The sequence below is a fragment of the Pongo abelii genome, chromosome 2 (genome assembly GCF_028885655.2).
Source record: "Pongo abelii isolate AG06213 chromosome 2, NHGRI_mPonAbe1-v2.0_pri, whole genome shotgun sequence".
In the NCBI taxonomy this organism is placed as follows: Eukaryota; Metazoa; Chordata; class Mammalia; order Primates; family Hominidae; genus Pongo; species Pongo abelii.
This window is the reverse complement of record NC_085928.1, coordinates 89681116-89700910: the sequence shown is the minus strand read 5'-3', so window position 1 is coordinate 89700910 and position 19795 is coordinate 89681116. Positions and strand designations below refer to the sequence as shown.

The following is a 19795-nucleotide window of genomic DNA, read 5'->3' as shown; positions in this document are numbered from 1 at the left end:
TAGAAGGTGAAAGGTACCCAAGAGTAGCTTGGAATACTCCCTATCTTCCTTTTGTACCTTGACATATTCACAGGAGACCATCATAAACTTGTTCCCTCACACCTCCATTCATTCTGTCCCTCTACACCCTCTCTCCAGACATCCATTGTTTTTGCTTGTTTTGTTTCACAAATAAAATGGAATAATGGGAATGTGTTCATATTTTGACTAACTTAAGAGGAGAAGCAGGAAAGAGCATACTGGTTTCATTAGCTTTTGTGTGACGAGTGTACGGCATACGCCTTGCAAAGCATCACAGTGCAAATTTAATCTCGGCACGCAACCCTGTGCATGTATATTCCAGATGTGATCCAGAGAGTAAATTATACAACACATCTACCAGCAGTCAGCAGCATGCCAAATTCATCATGGAAACAGGAAGATCACAGACTCGTAGGACGTTGGGGCTCACTCACCCAGGGCTGAAACAGCTCAGGTTTCACAACTGCCCTAGGACACCCCTGCAACTGAAAGGACATTTTTCACCTTTTTTCCTTTAGAATGAATCTTTCAGAGTAATCCGGACTATAAAAAATGGGTTTTTGGCTGGTTTGTTTCAAACAGGAGTTTTGGGGAATGAGAAATATATCCCTGCTCATGAAATATAGAATGAGAGGGAGAAAGAGCTCTAGAGTTGGATCTTGGTTCCAATCTGGCCCTGTCCTCACTGTGTGGCCCTAGACTAAGTTCTCAGTCTTCCTGAGCTTCAATTTTTCCCCTTCTTTACAATAAGTGCACATAGTAGATACCATAAAATGTTAGCTACTATGATACTACACGTCAACACTGCCCAATCTAATCTGATCCGATTCTGCAGTTGGCTTGAGCACCCACTCTGAGCACCGAGGCAGGACTCAGTGCTCCTGCAGTGTGCCCAGGTCCCACAAAGGCCCTCCTAGAGAAGCTTGTCCTGATACTGTTATAAACGTACTTGTTCGATCAAAGATTTGCAACATAAAGTAAGAGCACCAGCTTTGCAGTTACAAGCTGGGGAGGGTGACTTTGTGTAAGCTGTCTCACCTCCCTGGCCTCTATCTTCACATGTAAAACAGAGATGATGCTGTGTACCTAAAAGGCTTGTTGTGACTCTGAGGAACTTAGCAAGAAGTCTGATCAACATTCACCATTATTTATCATAAGGAAGACTGCATTTAGGGACGCAAAATGGCACATACCACAGTCATGTCTACGTCTGTCTGTTTCTGCATTAAGCACAATTAAGCCCATATGCTGTATATCTGCACTATTCATTCAACCTGGGAAATCTCCTTCATATCTTATCCAAGGCTAGGGAAGAGGAGGTGCTTTTATACCAAGTGACAGGACGTTTAGAGAAGTACTTTGCCCAAAGGTCACACAGCTAACACAGGAGGAGAGTCAGGACTGGAATCCAAGTCTCCCAGACTCTTCTCTGTGCACATTTGCTACATTACCCACATGCTGTGGTTCAGAGTCTTTTTTTTCTTTTCGTTTTTGGTGCCATTTAGAGATGCAGAATGGGTTTCCTAGATCCAAGCCCTTTTCTCAGTACCAAGGCACTCCAGTCTCATGCATAAAATATCACAGATTACCCATGAATAACAGATCAGGACTGTATACCTGCTCAGGTGAAACTTGTTTTAAATGTGCTACAAGGAAGACCCCCTTCAATTTTTCCTCCAGTTGAAATTATCTTTATGGAATCTTTTTAGATGTCCCAGCTGACTATGGTGGATCAATCACTTATTTACTGCCTGAAAGTAACTCATACTTCTTTCCCTTTGAACATAAAGTTTTTTAAATTGATTTTTTTTGTTCTCTTACATAACAAGTCTTAGCTGATTCTTGAAATTTATCAAATGCAGTAGTTCTTCGGACTGCAAATAGTTATTACTTATAGGTGGCTTCCCTTCAGATGGTAACAGTTTCCACCTTTGCTTGCTTTGACCACTATAACATGGCAAGTAGTATTTTGGGATTTATTTTTATAAAAAACATTTTTTATAAACACACAAAAAATACTATATCTGAGAGGCAATACTCCTGATGGTTACAAACACGGACTCTGGAAACAGAGGGTTTGAATCCCAGCCATGCCTCTTAATAACGATGCAATCTTAGGCGAGTTGCTTAATCTCACCAAGCCTCTGTTTGCTTATCTGTAAAAGGGAGATGATACTAATATCTACTTCATAAAGCTGTAGTGAGGGTTAACTAGATTAATACATTCAAAGCACTTGCACAAAGTGTGGCTCACAGTAAGTGATTAATAAAAGTTTAGCTATTACAAGATTTGGCAAACTACCATCCTGTGGGCCAAATCCAGCCTGCCACTGATTTTTGCACGCTTTGTGAGCTAAGAATAAGTTTTACATTTAAAGTAATTGAAAAAAATTTTTACAAAGAAGAAGATTTTGGGACATATGTGAACTATGGGAAATTCAAATTTCAGTGTCCATAAATAAAGTTTTATTGGAACATAGCCACACCCACATTGTCTATGTTTGTTTCTCCGTGTATCAGCAAGGTTGAGTAATTGTGATGGAGACTAAATAAACCTCAAAGCCTAAAATATTTACTATTTGGCCCTGATGGAAAAGGTTTCCTGATCCCTGGACTATTCTTGTGTCACTGTGCTACGTTCCAAATTCTGTCACTGACTTTGCTGAGAGGGGAGCCCAACCCAACTCTCCCTGACCAGAAGCTCAAGACTTGGCCTCTCTTCCAGGCTGTCTCCCTTGAGACAGGCCTCTTTCCATATCAAAACTTGGTCTGCAAGTTGATTTGCTTTTATGTAAAGGCAGGTTACAATTTCTTCCTTAATTATTGACATGACTTTAACAAATATAAATTGGCCTTCTGAACTATATATGTTGCCTCTCTCCTAGACAATATGATTGCTGCCTGATTTACATGGACTATGTAATAGAGAAAGCTTTAGCCAACCAAACTCATCTTTCAGCATGGAAAAAAATCATTTTATAATTTAATTATTTAGCTGAATAGGAGTATTTTTTCTAGGTAGGCAAATATTGAAAATAATAGGAAACATAGCTTTAAAAAATAGTAACCACATTTCCCAACTATTAAGATCCTTTTAAAATATTGCATGTCAAATAGGGATACGAAGGGTTTAAGGAAATTGCTAGAGTAATTACTATTCTGTACAGCCAAATTGGATCTTTCTTTCAAGTACATATTACACAGCCATGCCTGTTAATACATAGAAAGGAAATTCAAGATGATGCATGACCAAAGCTATAAAGAAATTTTTGCAGAGGTCATCACAGGTACAGTCTATCCTCAAGGAAAGCTAAACTTTGGTCTGCAAAAGGGTTTGAACAGAAATCACCTTCTACGTTTATGTACAATGAATTAGGGTAGTCAGATTTAGGGTTGGCACAAGACATTTCTAAAGATATAACAGGCAGCCCCAGAAGGCAGTGTGATTCCTGTGCCTGGAGGTTTTTAAGAAGGGGCCTGATGGCCAATTATGAAGAATGCTGAAAGGCTATTCAAAGATTAGATGGGATGGGGTGGGAGCTGTACCAGCCCATCTTTAATGATCTTTCCAAATGGGGCAGTCTATGAAACTGGATTCTTTTACTTATTCATTAGTTAATGGCTCTTCTGCAGTAACCAATTCTCAACATTTCGAAACAAGTTCATCCAAACTGAGTGCCTCAAAAAAAGCCTTGCTGTAATTCCTTACAGCCAAATGAGAAATTCATTTTTGTGGATGAAATAGACATATGTCTTGAATATGTTTTTAAAGTAAGATTTCATAAGCAGTTGCTGTGGAGAGAGCCTAAGGGGGAAATATCTAGTTCACAATCTTTTTTTCCTCAAATCTATGAGTTTATTATTTTTAAATTTTAACCTATCTCCTAATTTAAAAGTAAAATAGAAGCACCAGAAAAAGAAAATGCTGTGCCTTTTCTGAGGAACTGATATGATTTTTGTTTTTGATGGACTGTAACAATTCTACGTACCATTTTGTTTCAGCCACAAGGAAGCTCTGAGCCAAATTTTGAGCACGAAACAAGTATAGGGCCCAAAAGCCTGAAAATACATCTTCTAGTTCCAAAGATCAGTCTGGTTTTGGTACTGTTATGTTTTGGTGGTTCTGATTTTAAATTTTACTCTATTACACATGTCTTATAGGCTGGGTGACCATATAATTAATTGCCCAATCAAGAACGTTCTGAGAGTGAAAATGGGAGCTATTAATAACTCCTTCAGGGGAACAGATAGAACGAGGGACCGTCCTTGCAAACCAGAACTATGATCATCTTATCTGTAGAGCATGGATCAAAATTGAGATTAAAAAAATAAAGCACTTAAAGACAAAATATGAGGGCCCCACCTGTAACAACATATATACCAGTTGAGACCAAAATATCTTGTGACCAAAATTAGAAAGCATATGGTCTCTACAGCTTGTTCATGGAGTAGAGCATAATCTCATGTACGTGGCAAGGCTACTTCTCTTTTTTGGCTTTTATGCTTTCAGGGGGGAAAAAACTCCTAAGAATATACTATAAAGTCTCTGGATGCTAAATAAATACACTCTTGAATCAGATAAATATTGTGAAAAAAGAAAAAAAACAATCCAGTGTCCTTAATAGAGACATACCTTCTACCTTGGATTCTAAAAACAGAGCTCTCCATTATATTGTAAGGGCTCGTCGAACTGACAAAAGGCATATTCCCAGTGAGGGGGGCAGCTGTTCCCCTCAAACTCCTTGAGAAGCCTGACAGCAACCACTTCTACGTTCTACATAATGAACCATCTGCTCTGTGAATTTCTCTGAACGAGCTTTTAAACTGAGATTTGGATCTGATTTTCCCTTTTCTATGTTCCTTTCTCTTTTCAAATTGACTCCCCCAGAGCCATTGTAACCTCCGTATTCAGAGGCAGTCTCCTTCCTCAATTAACAGGGACATCCTAAAGTGCAAATAACTTGGAGGAGTTTTAATGAAATGATGTCAGTGCTGACACTCAACTAGGTGGATTGTTTTTTGTTTTTTTTTTTAAAAAAAAAAAAACAAAAAAAACAAAAAACTCCTATAGCAAACAGCAGGGACAAGGACCTCTAATTGAGATCTTTAATGATCGGTTCTTAACTTCTGAATGTGAGGATCTTTGTTGCACTTTGAAGCTCAAGATCCTTTTCTGCTGAGATCTTTACACTGGGTGATTTTCTTTGTCTAGCCCATTCCAATTATGGAGTGATTTATCTCTCTCCACTTTTCACATTACTTCTAGAATTGCTCAAGACTTAAAAAAGTATTATTTTTAAAAAAGGCCAAACACTTCTCTTGAATGGAGTATTCTTGAGTCAAAAATGTTTAAAGTGCTTATAAAGTGGTCACTGTTTGCAATATCCATACCCTCATGATAGCATTTACTATAAACTAATAACTTTGCTCAATGCAGCCACCAAATAGTTTTTAATGTGCAAAAATTCATCATATTAGTTGTTACGATACAAGGTTTTCTTTTAAAGCTTCAACAATACAAGCAACAAGGATGTATAGCTGAGTTTAAAAAGCAGTATGAGCCTTCTTTTATATTATATGATACTTATTTTATATTATATGGTACTTATTTCATATAATATGTATTTATACCCACAATCTGAAAAGTCTGAAATGACACACACCGAATTATTTTTCAGTGATTATTTCTCATGGGGAGTAGGCAGGAAGTAGGAATAGTGTGACAACTTCTAAAATATTCTATATGTTTGTGTCTGAATTTTTTTAAGCATGATCTACATTTATACTAATATTTAAAAAACTAATTCAAAATATAGGCTATATAGAAAATCCAAGGCTTATTCATTTTTATCCACAGCTACAGTGTTAGTTTTATGGAACAGAGTCTATAGCTCATAGCCCTTCAGTTATCTTCCTTATTGACCACTACATGGACATGAAATAAGGTTGAGTTATGAACAAAAATAAGTTAAAGTAAATTAATCATCACCTGTGATTTGTAGTACAGAGTGTTGAGATCAGGGCTTGCAAACCAGTTGCCTACAGCTAGATTCTTTTTGATTCACACAATTCAGATTTTTCATAGAAAAGATTTGGAAGCTTTGCCAATATTAGACTCTTTTCTTACCTCCGAACAATCAGCCAGACCTGAGTAGTGCCCTGCACTTGGTCTCTACAATACAACTATTGTATTACCCGAGCCTACTTAGTTCCTTTAGTTCACCTGTTTGCTTCTCAGTACCATAGAGTTTGCTATCCGTGATCTAAGCTATTAAAAATAAATGAGACTGCTAGGGGAAATCATTTTACAAAATCCCAAAGCAGCTAGGGTCTTAAAAGTGGTTGCTGGTTTTTACATCAAAAAACTATTCCTATAGATTTCTTGGTTCCCAGCCTAAATAGGTTCCATGGCAAGTCTGAGAAAGTGCCATACAAACTATTACTTACTTTTACTTACCTATTATTTTCTATTCCTTTTCAACTATGTATATCTTAGATCTATGTAAAATTGGATGTCATTTTTCATAATGAAGATAGCAATTTATTATCTATAAACAGCCTTCCCCCACCCTCCACCCCACCCATGTCTGCTATGACAAATGCTGGGAAAAAAAGTCCACAGACTTTATTTAAACATGTCAGTCCTAACAAGGTTAGGCTGGTAGAGGTTGCCATGGTCACACAATGAGAATTATTCTGAAAGGCAAGAGACTCCCAATCTGTAAAATGTCAGGTTGTGGGATGGGGACCTCAGCTGTCTCACCTGTAATACAACTAGATTGATTAAAAAAGTAATTCCTCATCACAGAACACATTATTGGTGGGAAAAAAATAAAAAAAAAATAAAAAGTAATTCTTGATTTGGGGTCTCAGGTCCTTTGAGGTCTAACCAGAAGGAATATATTAGTCTATAAACTGTATGAAAATGTCCAATTTTTTTGTTTCCATGTGAAAATCTATCTAGTCACTCCATTAGTGTGCTATCTTAAGCTCTGAGTGTAGCGGGGAGAGTGAGACCTGCCTGATTGTCAACACTGGGAAACAGACCGACCACAAAACCATCATCTGTTTGGTAGATAAAACTTTGAATAATAAAGGATCTTGAGAGAAAACAGTAATACAGGGGGAAGTGCCTGGGAATAGACTTTGGGTACCGTGGGTCTAAGCAGCCCTTGAAGTTTACGTTCTTTCTAGCTCTCTAACTTGGAACATGCTCTTCATCCACCAAAATTATTCCCTTTAGGAATTTCATGTTCCTGCCATGGCAGTAATAACGGTTATACATTCTAGGACTTACTCTGGTCTGTTGCACTCTCGAATGGCTGTTTTGATGCCTCCTCCACATGTTCTGGAGCAGGTTCCAAAGGGACTCCAACTTCCCCAGGATCCATCTGTCACAGGGACATCCATTTCTTTGGGAACACAAAATCCATACTTGCAGTGCTGTATTTAATAAGGGGAATAGTGAGGGAGACTTGGCGCTGTGAGTTGTTAGAGGACTGGCTGTCCTTTTAAACACACCATACTGTAATTCTTTTCCATGTGAGGGTTTGAAATTTTGCAGGTTCATCATCTATATGAATAATGGAAACTATAGGGATTTTAATCTCACACTTCGTGATTTTAGGCTGGGTCTTCCTTTACAGCTTACTTGAATAAAACTGGCCAGTGACTGGCTCCAGGCTGACAGGGTAACTCCAATGGCAAGCTTCAAACTGCTCAATTAGTTTACTTGGAAAAACCAGGAGTGGAAATGGGAAGGGTGGTTATAGACAGGGCCAAAATGAGTTATAAGATTTGCATAGTGAATTTCCATCAACAAGGCCTAGAGAAGTTACAAGTCTGGTAAACTATAATGTTTTATTGCTCCCAATTTTAATTATATTGGAGAGGGGGGGAAAAAAGTGAGTTACATGATTCCTATAAACACACTCCAGGAAAGCCGTCAGGATGAGACGAAAGCAAAACGGACACACTACAGAGAGCCCTAAACTTTATGACTTGTTTGTTACTAACGGTTTCAGATTCTCCAGCCTGGAGCAGGAAGAAGGCCATGACGTTTAAAAAATAATAATAAAACAAAATAAAACTCCTCAGCAGGACAAGGGAGGAGAGAAGCCATTCCAACCCTCTGCCATTGTTGGGGTGTGAAGCCCTGACACAAAGCCGAGGTCACTGAGCAGTGGACAAAGGAACAGTGGCGGCAGTGGCCACAGGAGGGTGATGCCCCGCGGCTCGCTCAGATCTCTGAAGAGGAGCTGGTGGCGGCTGTTGTGATTTATCCCCAGGGAGGACACAGCCGCCAAGAGGGGAGAGGCAGAGAGGTTTGAAGGCCAGGGGGTGGGGCAGTATGCAGGGAAGGTGGAAAAAGAAGAGGTAGGTGAAGGTCTCAGTGGGAATAGCAGGCCCCACCCCCACACAAGGCTTGGTAAACAATTATTTAAACAGTGCAATTAAGCTTTCTCCAGTCTGCCTGGCCTCCTCCCTCGTAATTATCCTCTTACAGTATCTGAGGGCACGTCCCTTTCCCTGGGCTGTTTGGCTGAGGCTTAAGATGTTCTGCATCTGAACCCTGGGTGACTCAGGACCCATGAAATGCGCACTGAGGCAGTGGGGACTACGTCACTCTCTGGAAATCACTTTATATTTGTCTTTACAGTGGTTGTGAACATTTCTTAGAAAATATACATATAAAAATAAATGAACAGATGGACAGCTTTGTCTAGAGTACCTCTGTCCAGTAGACACAAAACATGAACCACATATATAATTTAAGAATTTCTAAAGTCATATAAAAAAACTAATAAAAAACTTAAATTAATTTTAATATATTTTATTTACCCAATCCATCTAAAACATTGTTATTTCTACATGTAGTCAACATAATATTACTCAAGAATTTTTTTTTTTTTTTGAGACAGAGTCTTCCTCTGTCACCCAGGCTGGAGTACAGTGGTGCAATCATGGCTCACTGCAGCCTCAACCTCCTAGGCTCAAGTGATCCTCCCACCTCATCCTCCCAAGTAGCTGGGACCACAGGCGTATGCCACCATGCTCAGCTAAATTTTTTTATCTTTTATAGAGACAGTTAGGGGTGGGGGTCTTAGTATGTTGCCCAGGCTAATCTCAAACTCCTAGACTCAAGCAATCTGCCCTCCTTGGCCTCCCAAAGTGCTGGGATTACAGGCATAAGCCACCACACCTGGCCTACTAATTAGATTTTTTAATGCTTTTTTTTTCATACTAAGTCTTCAAATCCTGGGATGTATTTTATACCTAAGTTCATGTCGACATTTTAACATAGCCACACGTGGCTGGTGGCCACCATATTGGACACAGCAGGTCTAGACAGACAAAACTTAACAAAATATAACAGGTCTCACTGGGACTGGTAACTCTTTTACAAAATAACTCCGTGGCCTTGGATGAGTCCTTAAAGTCTATTTCCACCACCAAAAAATGGGGACCTACTGGCCAAAATTATTTGGAATATAACATGGGACAAAGTATGTAACACACTTAGTATACAACTTAGCACATAGGGGACCCTACTTAAATAACAGTGGCAATGATAATGGCAAACATGTATACTGCACTTAATATTTGTCAGGCACTGTTCTAAGCATTAAATGTACAAATTTAGTCCTCGCAACACACTATAAAGTAGGTACTATTATTACTTCCATTTTTACGAAAAGAAAATGAAGGGACAGAGGGGTGCCAAACATCACTAAGAGGCAGGAATGGTACTGAAATATAGACAAGACTTAACAGTGCATACTCTTAACTGGGACACACGCTGCCTCTTAACTGTGAGCAAAGGGGACAATTTCTGACATGTAAATAAGGACTGAAGTTTTCACCAAAAGTAAGATTAATGAGATGGCTAGGTGAGACTGAGACTCCAGATTATTCACTCAATATCCATCCTCCCCTTTATCTTGGCAATAGAACCTATATTTTCCAAAGTTTCCCTATGGATAGAGGTGGTCAGAGAGATGTTAGCAGAATTCACTGGGTAGGATTCCTGAAGAGGCCCTTTGAACTCTTTGGCTTCATTCTGCAGGGAAGTCAGACTCCATGGCTGGAGCTACCACAGCCATTTTGTACCTTGAGGACAAAATTAAGGAGTTTTCTGGAAATACATTTTTTCCCTCTTAACACTTCAGACTTCAGTTTCTGGATCTCTTTATTCTATAGATTTTACTTCCACACGAGAGCAAATTCCAAAAGACCACTCTTCTCATTAAGCGTTACTATAAACCTCAGAACAAAATAAGGGGGTAGGTTTATTAGAGCACTACTATCTAGCACTGCACTCAAATGTCCTCATAGCTGCTTTTTAAAAGAAAACTTCTAATACAAAACTGATATGGAAATTAAATATTTCTTAGTGATATGACCATTGACAGGTGTCCAAAAGAGAGGAAGAACTTCAGAGGAATATGAAGAGTGTCTGATATGACAGATGCTGGGAATGGGGGCTGTTTGGGAAACATGCACCAAGATAATCTATTTTACCAGGCAAATTCTACAAATAATAATCACATAGCAAAATTACTATTACATTATAACAAAACACTAAGTGGCTGGTGAAATAAGAGCCAAAATAAAGTCAGCCTTTATTTAAAATGTCCAAAACCATTTAAATAATATTTTATAGAAATGTATCTTTTCAAGAGGTTGGAGTGGGGACTTGGAGGTTGATTTTGTCCAAAGGAAACTTGAAACAAAAGAGTTTCAAACCTCAGACTCACAAATAAGGTTAAAACGAAAATGCTAATGGACTTAAGAGAGTGGAGAAAATAAAGAGACATTAGTGAGTCATTCATCAAAATAACATTGTGTCAGCAGCCCAAGACAGATTACTGCTGCAGGAGCAGAACAGAAAGAAGAAAAAGAAAGAAAAAACACTAACCCAGCAGCCAAGGGAGGCAGAATGTGCTAGCATATAGAGAAAAGGCACATACTGGCAACTCTATGAAAAAGAAACAAAGCAAAACACTCAAAGAATTTCTATGCCAACATATTCACCTTCTTTGGCATTTCTAGAATGTGTAAATACTCTTCAGGATATTTATATATATCCACATCTTTAATAAAAGCTGCTAGACATGGCCACTTTTCTAAAACAACTAAAAATGGACCTATCATTTTCTCTGCACAGTTCTTCTCCAAAAGCATCCTGAGCCTGCCTTGGGAATGCCTTGAAGGCTCCTGCTCTTGCTACAAGCACACCCATTTGCTTGTGTTTAGCAGGAGCAGGGTCTGCTGAAAGCTCTCCTGAAGCTCCCCATCCCTCGGAAGATAGAAGATTACCCTACGATCCCTCTTCTTCTGCAAAAACAGAAGATTGGGAAAAGACACAATTGACATCCTCCAAGTTATTCTGCATTCCAGAATTGGTTGGGTAACCATACTGCTATCTGGAGCTTGACAGCACGTTCATGACAGTTTTACTAAATGCAAGTCATTTCATCACATGATTGAAAATTTTTCTTTGTTGTGTTTCTTTTGCAGCAATAACATGTGTCAGAAATAGACACAGTGGGTGGGTCCATCAGGTTAAGAACCACAGCTAAATAACAGTGATTTCACTGAGATCAAACAGATTCAATTTAAGTAATATAATGGGCTGGTTCTAACCCAAGCCAACTAACCAAGTTGTCAAATAGGTGTCATGTTTATTGTCATCTCCTACCAACTGGTAGCAGTTTTTTGGGTCTTTGCGTTTAGAAGGACTCTGAGGCCACATCTTGATTTTGTAAGAATGAGTGTCATATTCAATTTTTAATGGCTGCCATGCATTCTCAGACAAAAATATGATTTTGTGGCCACCAGTCCACTAAGTTACATGCCTTGCAAAGATTCAACATGTCTTGCAAAGATTCACTCTTTGGCCAAAGAGATATATTTGCCTTTAAACCAATGAAAGCTCTAGAAGCTATTACGCTTGTATCCGTATAAACTTTGTGTTAGGTTGCTATTGAGGAAAGCTGTATTCTCAATTGATGAGGTCCCAGCCACAGAGAAATGAGAACATGAGCTGACTCTGTTGCCAATTTAAGTCAAATACAAAAGTATCTTCATTATAAGTTTTTATTTTGGCATTGGACTTTATATTTTTAAACTTTCATATCCTCGGGATCCTTTAACACTGAAAAAAAGCACTAGTCTTCCTCTTTGACCATCAGAAACTGGAGGAGCTCAGTGAGCTTGAGTTAGGGCCACTCCAGTAGGCCCTGCTGCCCCTTCAGACAAAGCAGTAGAGGAAATGAGGGTGGGGAGGGGCTGCACCAAATGATCTGAGTGACTGTGGACAAATCACTCATTGTGACTTGTCCCTATAAGATCAGGGAACAAGGAATTAAGTTTCATCATCTCTTAGGACCTCTTCCACAGAAACATTCTGGGTGCTACCAATTCTATAAGGTAAAGTGGAGGAAAAGGAAATGAGATGGGAATAAATTATTAAAAGTAAGTAAAGTGGACAATGGAAAGAGGAGAGAAAAAAGGGAAAAATATATATAAGGATAACAAAACACTCAGAAATATCATTCAGAGATTGTACCCTTGGTAAGTTACAGATAGAATGCCAATTTCCATGTATTTTTTTTTTAATCAGGATTTATATCTAAAACTTTTTGTAACCAAATTTTTGGGCTGATGATGGTATCACTAACATGCCACCATTTTTTCTAGATGCACACTAGGTACAGAAGGTTAAGTTAATCATACTCCTAGATGCATGAGACACTGTTACCATTGGGCCACAAAAGTAGCAGATTTTGTTTAGCTATTAACAAATCAGTAGGAACAATTATAACCAGCTCATGAGAACTTGGATTTGGATATATCCTGAATGACATTATAGCTCCTTAAACGGAATAACACCGGTTGGCAAAAGCCTGGTATCATAGTAGTACCTGCAATAGATGTACTATATTTCTATATTTCCTTGATTCTAAACTGTTCCATCAACTTACCAATAGCTTTCCAGTGTCATCCCCAAAAGAGAAGAAAAAGAAACACAATCTCACATTAAATGTTCCCATAGGCACACTGGAATTTTAGAAATGTTTAAATGAGAGAAAGTCTTAAGTTGAGAGAATGTCTTAACATTGAAGCAATAATGATAGGTATATTCTCTGGTATCAGCATTATGCTATAATCTAAGTTTCACAATTTTTAATTGTCTAACTTCTAAACATCTGTCCTCTAAAAAATATTATGCATGCTAAAACAGACTGCATTGTCTTATATTCTAAACATCGGTGTCTGATCATACACCCAAAATCTTGCACATTTCTGCCCTAAGACAGAAGGACAGAACAGGGCATTACTTGCCTTTCCAGGCTCGCACTCCGTCCCATCGGCCCAGGGTGTGTGCTGAGTCCGGCAGCCTTTGTGTACTCCGTTGACGTTATTGCACCAGAGCCGTCTACACTGCATCTGCTCAATTCAATGAAATGGCAATTGAGTGACAAGTGATTTATTTGGCAGTATCAAACAAGGCAAAGCTTGCTTTCAACTAATGTTTCGCCAATGATATAGGGTAAGTGGGGAAGGAAATTCTCTTTTTGGTATGATAAATGCTAAAATATTTCAAGAGATATAGACAGCAGCCCATAAAGCACATTTCTATCCCTGGTAATGGATACCCATGTACCCACCACCAAGCTAAGGAAAGAAAACTTCACAGGCACAGCTGAAGGCCCTATGTACTCATCCTCGGTCCCTTTCCCTTCCTTTTCTTACCAGAAGTGACCACAGTCCTGAGTAGTGTTCATCACTTCATCATTCCCAACACTTTCATTACAAATGCATATAAATCTCCAGTAATAGCATTTAAGCTTTACAACTGCGCCATACTGACATATCCTACAGCTTGCTTTCTTCCTCCTCTAAACGCTGTTTTTTAGATTTATTCCATTTGCTATATTTAGCTCTATTTCAGGGCACAATTTTAAAAGATTTTTTTATCTTTCCTAATTATTAAAATAAACCACGCTTATAGTAGAAAAGTTGCACAAGTATTAAAAGCTTATTGTTTTTAAATAGAAAAAGTTTCAAACTACCCAGTCTTTTCTGTAGCTTTTTCTCCCCTTTTAGAGTTGAGATCATACTTTATAAAATTGTTTATCTTGTTATCTTAACTTAAAATTATATCAGGAGCATGTTCCCAGACGTAGATCATTTTCAATTGCTATAAAAGGGAGACCCTATAATTTGTTTAACCTTTCTTTTGCTTGGCATTTCAATGACTCCTAATTTTTCCTATCATGAATAACACAAAAACAAATATTGCCATGAATCAAGTTTACTCAAAATTTTGTTATTATTTCCATGGAATACTACTGTACTTCTCAATTCACCAGGCAATCTCTGAAGACACTCCCAGCAAAAGAAACACACACAAGTCACCCCAAAAAGACAAAATGGGCTACCCCATAGAAGCACAGTTCTGATCATCTGCAACCTGATAACTGCTAGATGATATCACTGGCCCAAACATCCACAACACATGCAGCAAAACTATCACACAACCACCCCAGCTGAGGCCCCACCAGAAATGATTTCACGCCCCAGGTGGTCACAGGATGCTACCTTGACGAGCTAAAACACAGAAACATGTTTGTCTCATGAATTACCTCTTCCGAATCTAGAAGAGTCCCTATAATTTAGGTCACCTGGACAAGTCGAAGGGCATTAAAGGCAACAAGGAGAGAAAAAAGCTGAGCTCTGTAATTCCCAACTCCGTAACCTTGCTGCCTTTGAGCCTCAGTTTCACTTGTAAAATGAAAGTGATGATGGCATCTCCCTTTTGGACTGTCACGAGGATGAAATGAGAAAGTGCAGGTAAAGCACTATTTAACACTGAGCGGTAGTACTGTTGTGTCATCCTCATAATTATTATGATCACTAATATGCAATTTTACTCTCAGCTTTTCCTTGGGTAGTTTATAGTCGAGTTAGAATCCAATGGAAAACTATGAATAAAAAGAAGTGCAGAATCAGTAGATGAGGGCAGAAGTGGCCCTCCTACACTTACCATATATGGGCACACCTGAGAACCTGGTCCAAAAATCAATTCACATTGTTTATTCACGTTGTAAAGGATGCCTGGCAGTTGGACAGGCAAAGGGTAGGGTCTGGATTCAGGTTCGTTAAGCAAACACTCGCCATAACCAGTGCTACGGAAACACACAGAAACACACAGATGGTGAGAACGGTGGCTGTCAAGGTCTCCCCTAGGTAACAGTAAAGGCCACCCCACCATTGTAATGGTAGAGAGGACAGTTACTTTTTAACATGTACTTTATTCTTTACATCCAAGATTAAATCCAGATGCTGAAGTTACATTTTTGCTGTTTACTTTGCAGAACTACATGCAATGAATACAACATAGCCAGTAGGAAATATACACCTGTTACAAAGTTGATCACACGTCACAGCAATTATCTGCTTATGTTTGACTATCTTTCCCAATAGACTGTAAGCTTTCTAAGGGCAAAGAGAGTGTCTTTTTCATCGAAGCACAGGGCCCTGTCCGTGACAACAGGTGATTAGTAAATGTTTGCTGAAGGGATGCGTGAGCGAATCAATGACTCATAGAAAGAAAACACCTTACACCATCTGGTTAAAAAGAAAAACAGCAACCCTCTGGTTCTTTCCATTTTCAGCAAACACCTCTCCCGGAAAATTCACACCCGTTGAGTTCTGATTAATAAAGCCTCCTCTGCCCTGTGGTTGCAGAAATATACACCCAGTGACTCTGGGACAATCACTTAACCTTTCATACTTCTGAGCGAGAAGAGCAATAAATCTGTGACACAGGGGCATTGTATAATGTAACTGGATCTTTGAGCAGCCTAGCAGGAAGCTTAAAAAACAAAACAAGAAAAGAAAGGAAATAGGAAAAAAGAGAAAAGGGAGAGGGAAGGGGGGAGAGGAAGAGTGACGCAGAGAGAGAGAATGTCCTCAATTCAACAATGTGGGAGCTGCTGCAATTTCCACTTATCCACGGAATCTGCTTTGGGATCACCTCACTACCCCACCCCTTTTCAGGCCAAAATTACTAAATTAGAAGTGCATAAATACCTGTGGCCTTCATTAAGAAATCACATTCATAGTCCTTCTCCCAATGTCTGAACAAATCTCAAAACTTTACCCAAAATGAAGCAACATCTCCACATCCTCTTTAAGACTCCAACCTTTTCTTTAGCTCAGTCTGTAATCTTTTAAACTCTGTCAAGGATATGAACTACACAGATGTTAGAGAGCATTTTCTTTCTTTCTTTCTTTCTTTTTTTTTTTTTTTTTTTGCCTTCTCCAAGGAATGTCAACAAAAATAACTCAAAAGGAATGTTTGACTTTATATTGTCTTTCCCACAATTAGTTCACTACGTGTAGGCCAGGCACTAGAAGTTTGTGCTAAAAGAATGTTCAAGTCTTACTCTAAAAACTCAGTGATATATTTTCGACTACACTTTGACCACATCCAGGGGTTGGTGTAGAAGTTCAGTGTTGGAGCCATGACATGCTGGGGACTCTTAACTCCTTCTTCTTTACATTTGTTGTTGTCATCATGAGGCATGTTAAACCTAAAGCCAATGAGACAATGATGAGAATGTCAATAAACACCAAGGGATCATGTTGTTCTAATTGCTTCAGGAATGCATCTATCTAAGAGAAAAAAATTTAACTGCATTTTGGATAAGAACCTGAACCCTAGTAAGCAGAACAAAATGTAAGACAATTCGAGATAGAGTGTAGATTAAAATATAATTCTCACCCAACTTAATACAAAGTGTAAATGCATAAAATGTATTTTAAAAGATGTGGGCTGGCCCATGTATTTGGTTTAAGTGTACTTTTAGGAATTGCAGAGGCTCTGAATATGCTGTAGTTGGTGCTAGAATACAGTAGTTGGAATTCCTAATAAGCTGTTAAAGGGCAATTTATAGAGTCAAGAATTTGGCAGCTTATGATAACATGAATATAAAGAGTCAGGGAAGTGTCAAAAACTGAAGCCAAGAGCTTTCTAATAAGAGGCTCACTATGGGTCTTGGCATCTTCCCCTTTTTGGATCAGGGTGACAAATTATATACCTGCATAGGTATATCATTCTAAAGGCATGCAAAGTTTGTGCACAATAAAACCCATGAAAGGTAGTGGTATGCGTGGAAACCAGAGGCATGCCAATTCTACTGGTGTAACTCAGAGATGGCAAATAGTTTCATGCTTCATGCCAACACCAATTGATTGGTACTGGCTTCCTGAAAAGCCAGGCACAAAAGGGTTCTTAAATTAATCCAGGTTCCGCCTGTGAGAAGGCTATGAAGGATTGCCAACGTCCTTATGGGCCTGGAAGGGAATGCAGCAGCATGAACACATACTTGCCATTCTTAGCTTAGCCAGAAGGAGTGGAAAAAAAATAGGAAGTATTTCCTAAATCCAGAAACACCAATTCTGTGACCCACATGCCATTCTCAGCTCAGGCAATTATCCACTGGGTGACAACCTCAGAAGGGTCACCTTCCCTCTCCCTGGATGACTATCCCCAATCACAAAATTGATGCAGGTAATTAATTTAGCATTGAGGGAGAAATTCCCTTCACTAGTTCATCTTGATTACAGAAATAAGTGAGTCAGACAGAAGCATGTAGACTTGCATCATATAAAAGTTGGAATAAAAGCCTATGGAGTCTATTCCATTAATTTATCACATCTCTTTTTCTTTAAAGTTTATGCCTCTTAATACTTGCCAACAGAGAGAGAAAAACTCGATCTTAGTTGAACTTAGAAATAGTTCTTAAAACGTGAGACTCTTAGGCTTAAGAATCTATTTTCTTAAAAGAATAAATGCCTTGGTTTCCGTTCCCTGATGCATAATCAATGCAATCCCTGCATCAACAAACTTAAAACAAGCAAGGCATTCAAATCTTAGCGGTTTCTTTATGGTGGTGTTTATTTCTCATCCCCGGATGATGTTTATTCCCCACTCCCACAATTACTTGATAAAGTCAAGTTTATTTCATCATGTAAATAAGCTGAAAATTTATTTTCACTCAAATGTTACTCACATTTGCTCACTGCAGGAGTTAAATAATAATAAATGCTTATTGGACACTTACAAACAATAATAACCATGACTTTTCAGCATTCACAATGCACCAGAAAATGTGCTAAATGCTTTAGATGCCTTATTTCATTTAATCACTTATTTTACCCATTGAATAGTATAGGTTGAACATCCCTAATCTCAAAACCCCAAATCCAAAATCCTCCAAGATCCAAAACTTTTTGAGTGCCAACCTGACACCAGTGGAAAATTCCACACATAAATGCGTAACACAAACTTTGTTTCATGCATAAAATTATTTAAAAATATCATATAAAATTACCTCTAGGCTATGTGCATAAGGTATACATGAAACATAAATTTCTTGCTTAAACTTGAGTCCCATCCCCAAGATATCTTATTATGTATATGCAAATATTGCAAAAATCTGAGACAATCCAAAATCCAAAACACTTCTGGTCCCAAGCATTTGGATAAGGAATTCTACACCTGTACTGTTATTATCTGCATTTTGCAGATGAGAAAACTGAGTCATAGAGAGCTTTAATTACTTGATCAAGTCCCACAGCCACTAAGCTGGGGAAGCTGGAATGAGAATTCTCTTCAAGGCTTCCTTGAGTTTCACAAAGGTGCCTCAGAAACCACAAGGATAGAGAGGATGCTGACTAAGCAGGTTGGGCCTGACACAAATGCTTAATGGAAAGCCATACCTCTTTTAAGTTCTAAATATGAGGCATTTGACTGTATTTCCTCTGGAGAAAAGAAAAGGGGTGTGCTCTTAAAATATGTTTGAAAGGTACTAGTTTAAAAATATACCTGTTACATATTGAGCTAAATTGGAGACACCTGTGTATATGCATCTTGCTCTGTGCCTCATACACTACACTTCACATAGGGGACCTTAAATGTATGAATGAAAATCTCGTTTAATAAATGATGTTAGCTCTAAGTAAAGTTATCATCTGCCACACAAATTGATCTATTAATATCCTTTCAGAAAATTATTTCAAAATAGATAGTATAAGTAATTTAATCATCCTAGAAAGAAAATAATGCAGATCAAAACTCAGAATAATTTCTAGTAAATTTGCAGTGTTTTGCCCCATGTTCTAACCGTGCTCTATCTCTAAAAAACAAAAGGGAAAGGCCATTTCATAATGGCCACTTAGTGACCACAATTAGGAAATGATTCCTTCTTTCTATCTTTGTTCATTCTCTTTCCTGAAAAAAGGGATACTACTGTTCCCAGTGCTAAATGTCAGAATTAGAACTGTGTATAACTAGAATCAGGAATGGTCTGGATTTGTAAAAATCTTGGGGGCCACAGTAATGGCGGGGGACCCTCCTAGACAAAGGTGTTAAATCAGGAAAGTTCTCTAGGCTAATATATCCTCTGCTCCAGTAGAAGGAATGGAAAGACCCCATTTCTCCAGTTCCCAGTAGGAAGAGAGAATATTAGACCTTATGTATTAAACTTGAGCAGTTAAACTGAAGATACACACAAGCTATGGCTGAAGAGAGTGCACTGCATTTACTCAACTTTGGGAAGTCAAAGTCATTTGACCCAATTAGGTTCAAAGCTCTTCAACCCTGCAACTCTACTATGACTCGGGAAGTCTCTTACACACTCGGAAGTCAAGTAAATGCTCACTGATGCGAAGGAATAAAAGGTTTAGGTCACTCCAAATT

At 38.5% G+C, this 19795-nt stretch overlaps 1 protein-coding gene across 3 annotated transcripts in view; it reads right to left on the bottom strand.

Annotated features, from left to right (window-relative positions):
• The window catches only part of ADAMTS9 (ADAM metallopeptidase with thrombospondin type 1 motif 9), a 172196-nt gene that overhangs the window by 118705 nt on the left and 33696 nt on the right, over positions 1-19795 (bottom strand). For all 3 annotated transcript variants that reach the window (XM_024245076.3, XM_054551907.2, XM_054551908.2), the window contains 4 exons: positions 16479-16625; positions 15074-15215; positions 13369-13473; positions 7319-7464 (listed from right to left, as the gene is read on the bottom strand). In XM_024245076.3, coding sequence (XP_024100844.2) covers positions 7319-7464; positions 13369-13473; positions 15074-15215; positions 16479-16625 — 540 coding nt within the window. The remainder of the gene's footprint in view (positions 1-7318; positions 7465-13368; positions 13474-15073; positions 15216-16478; positions 16626-19795) is intronic.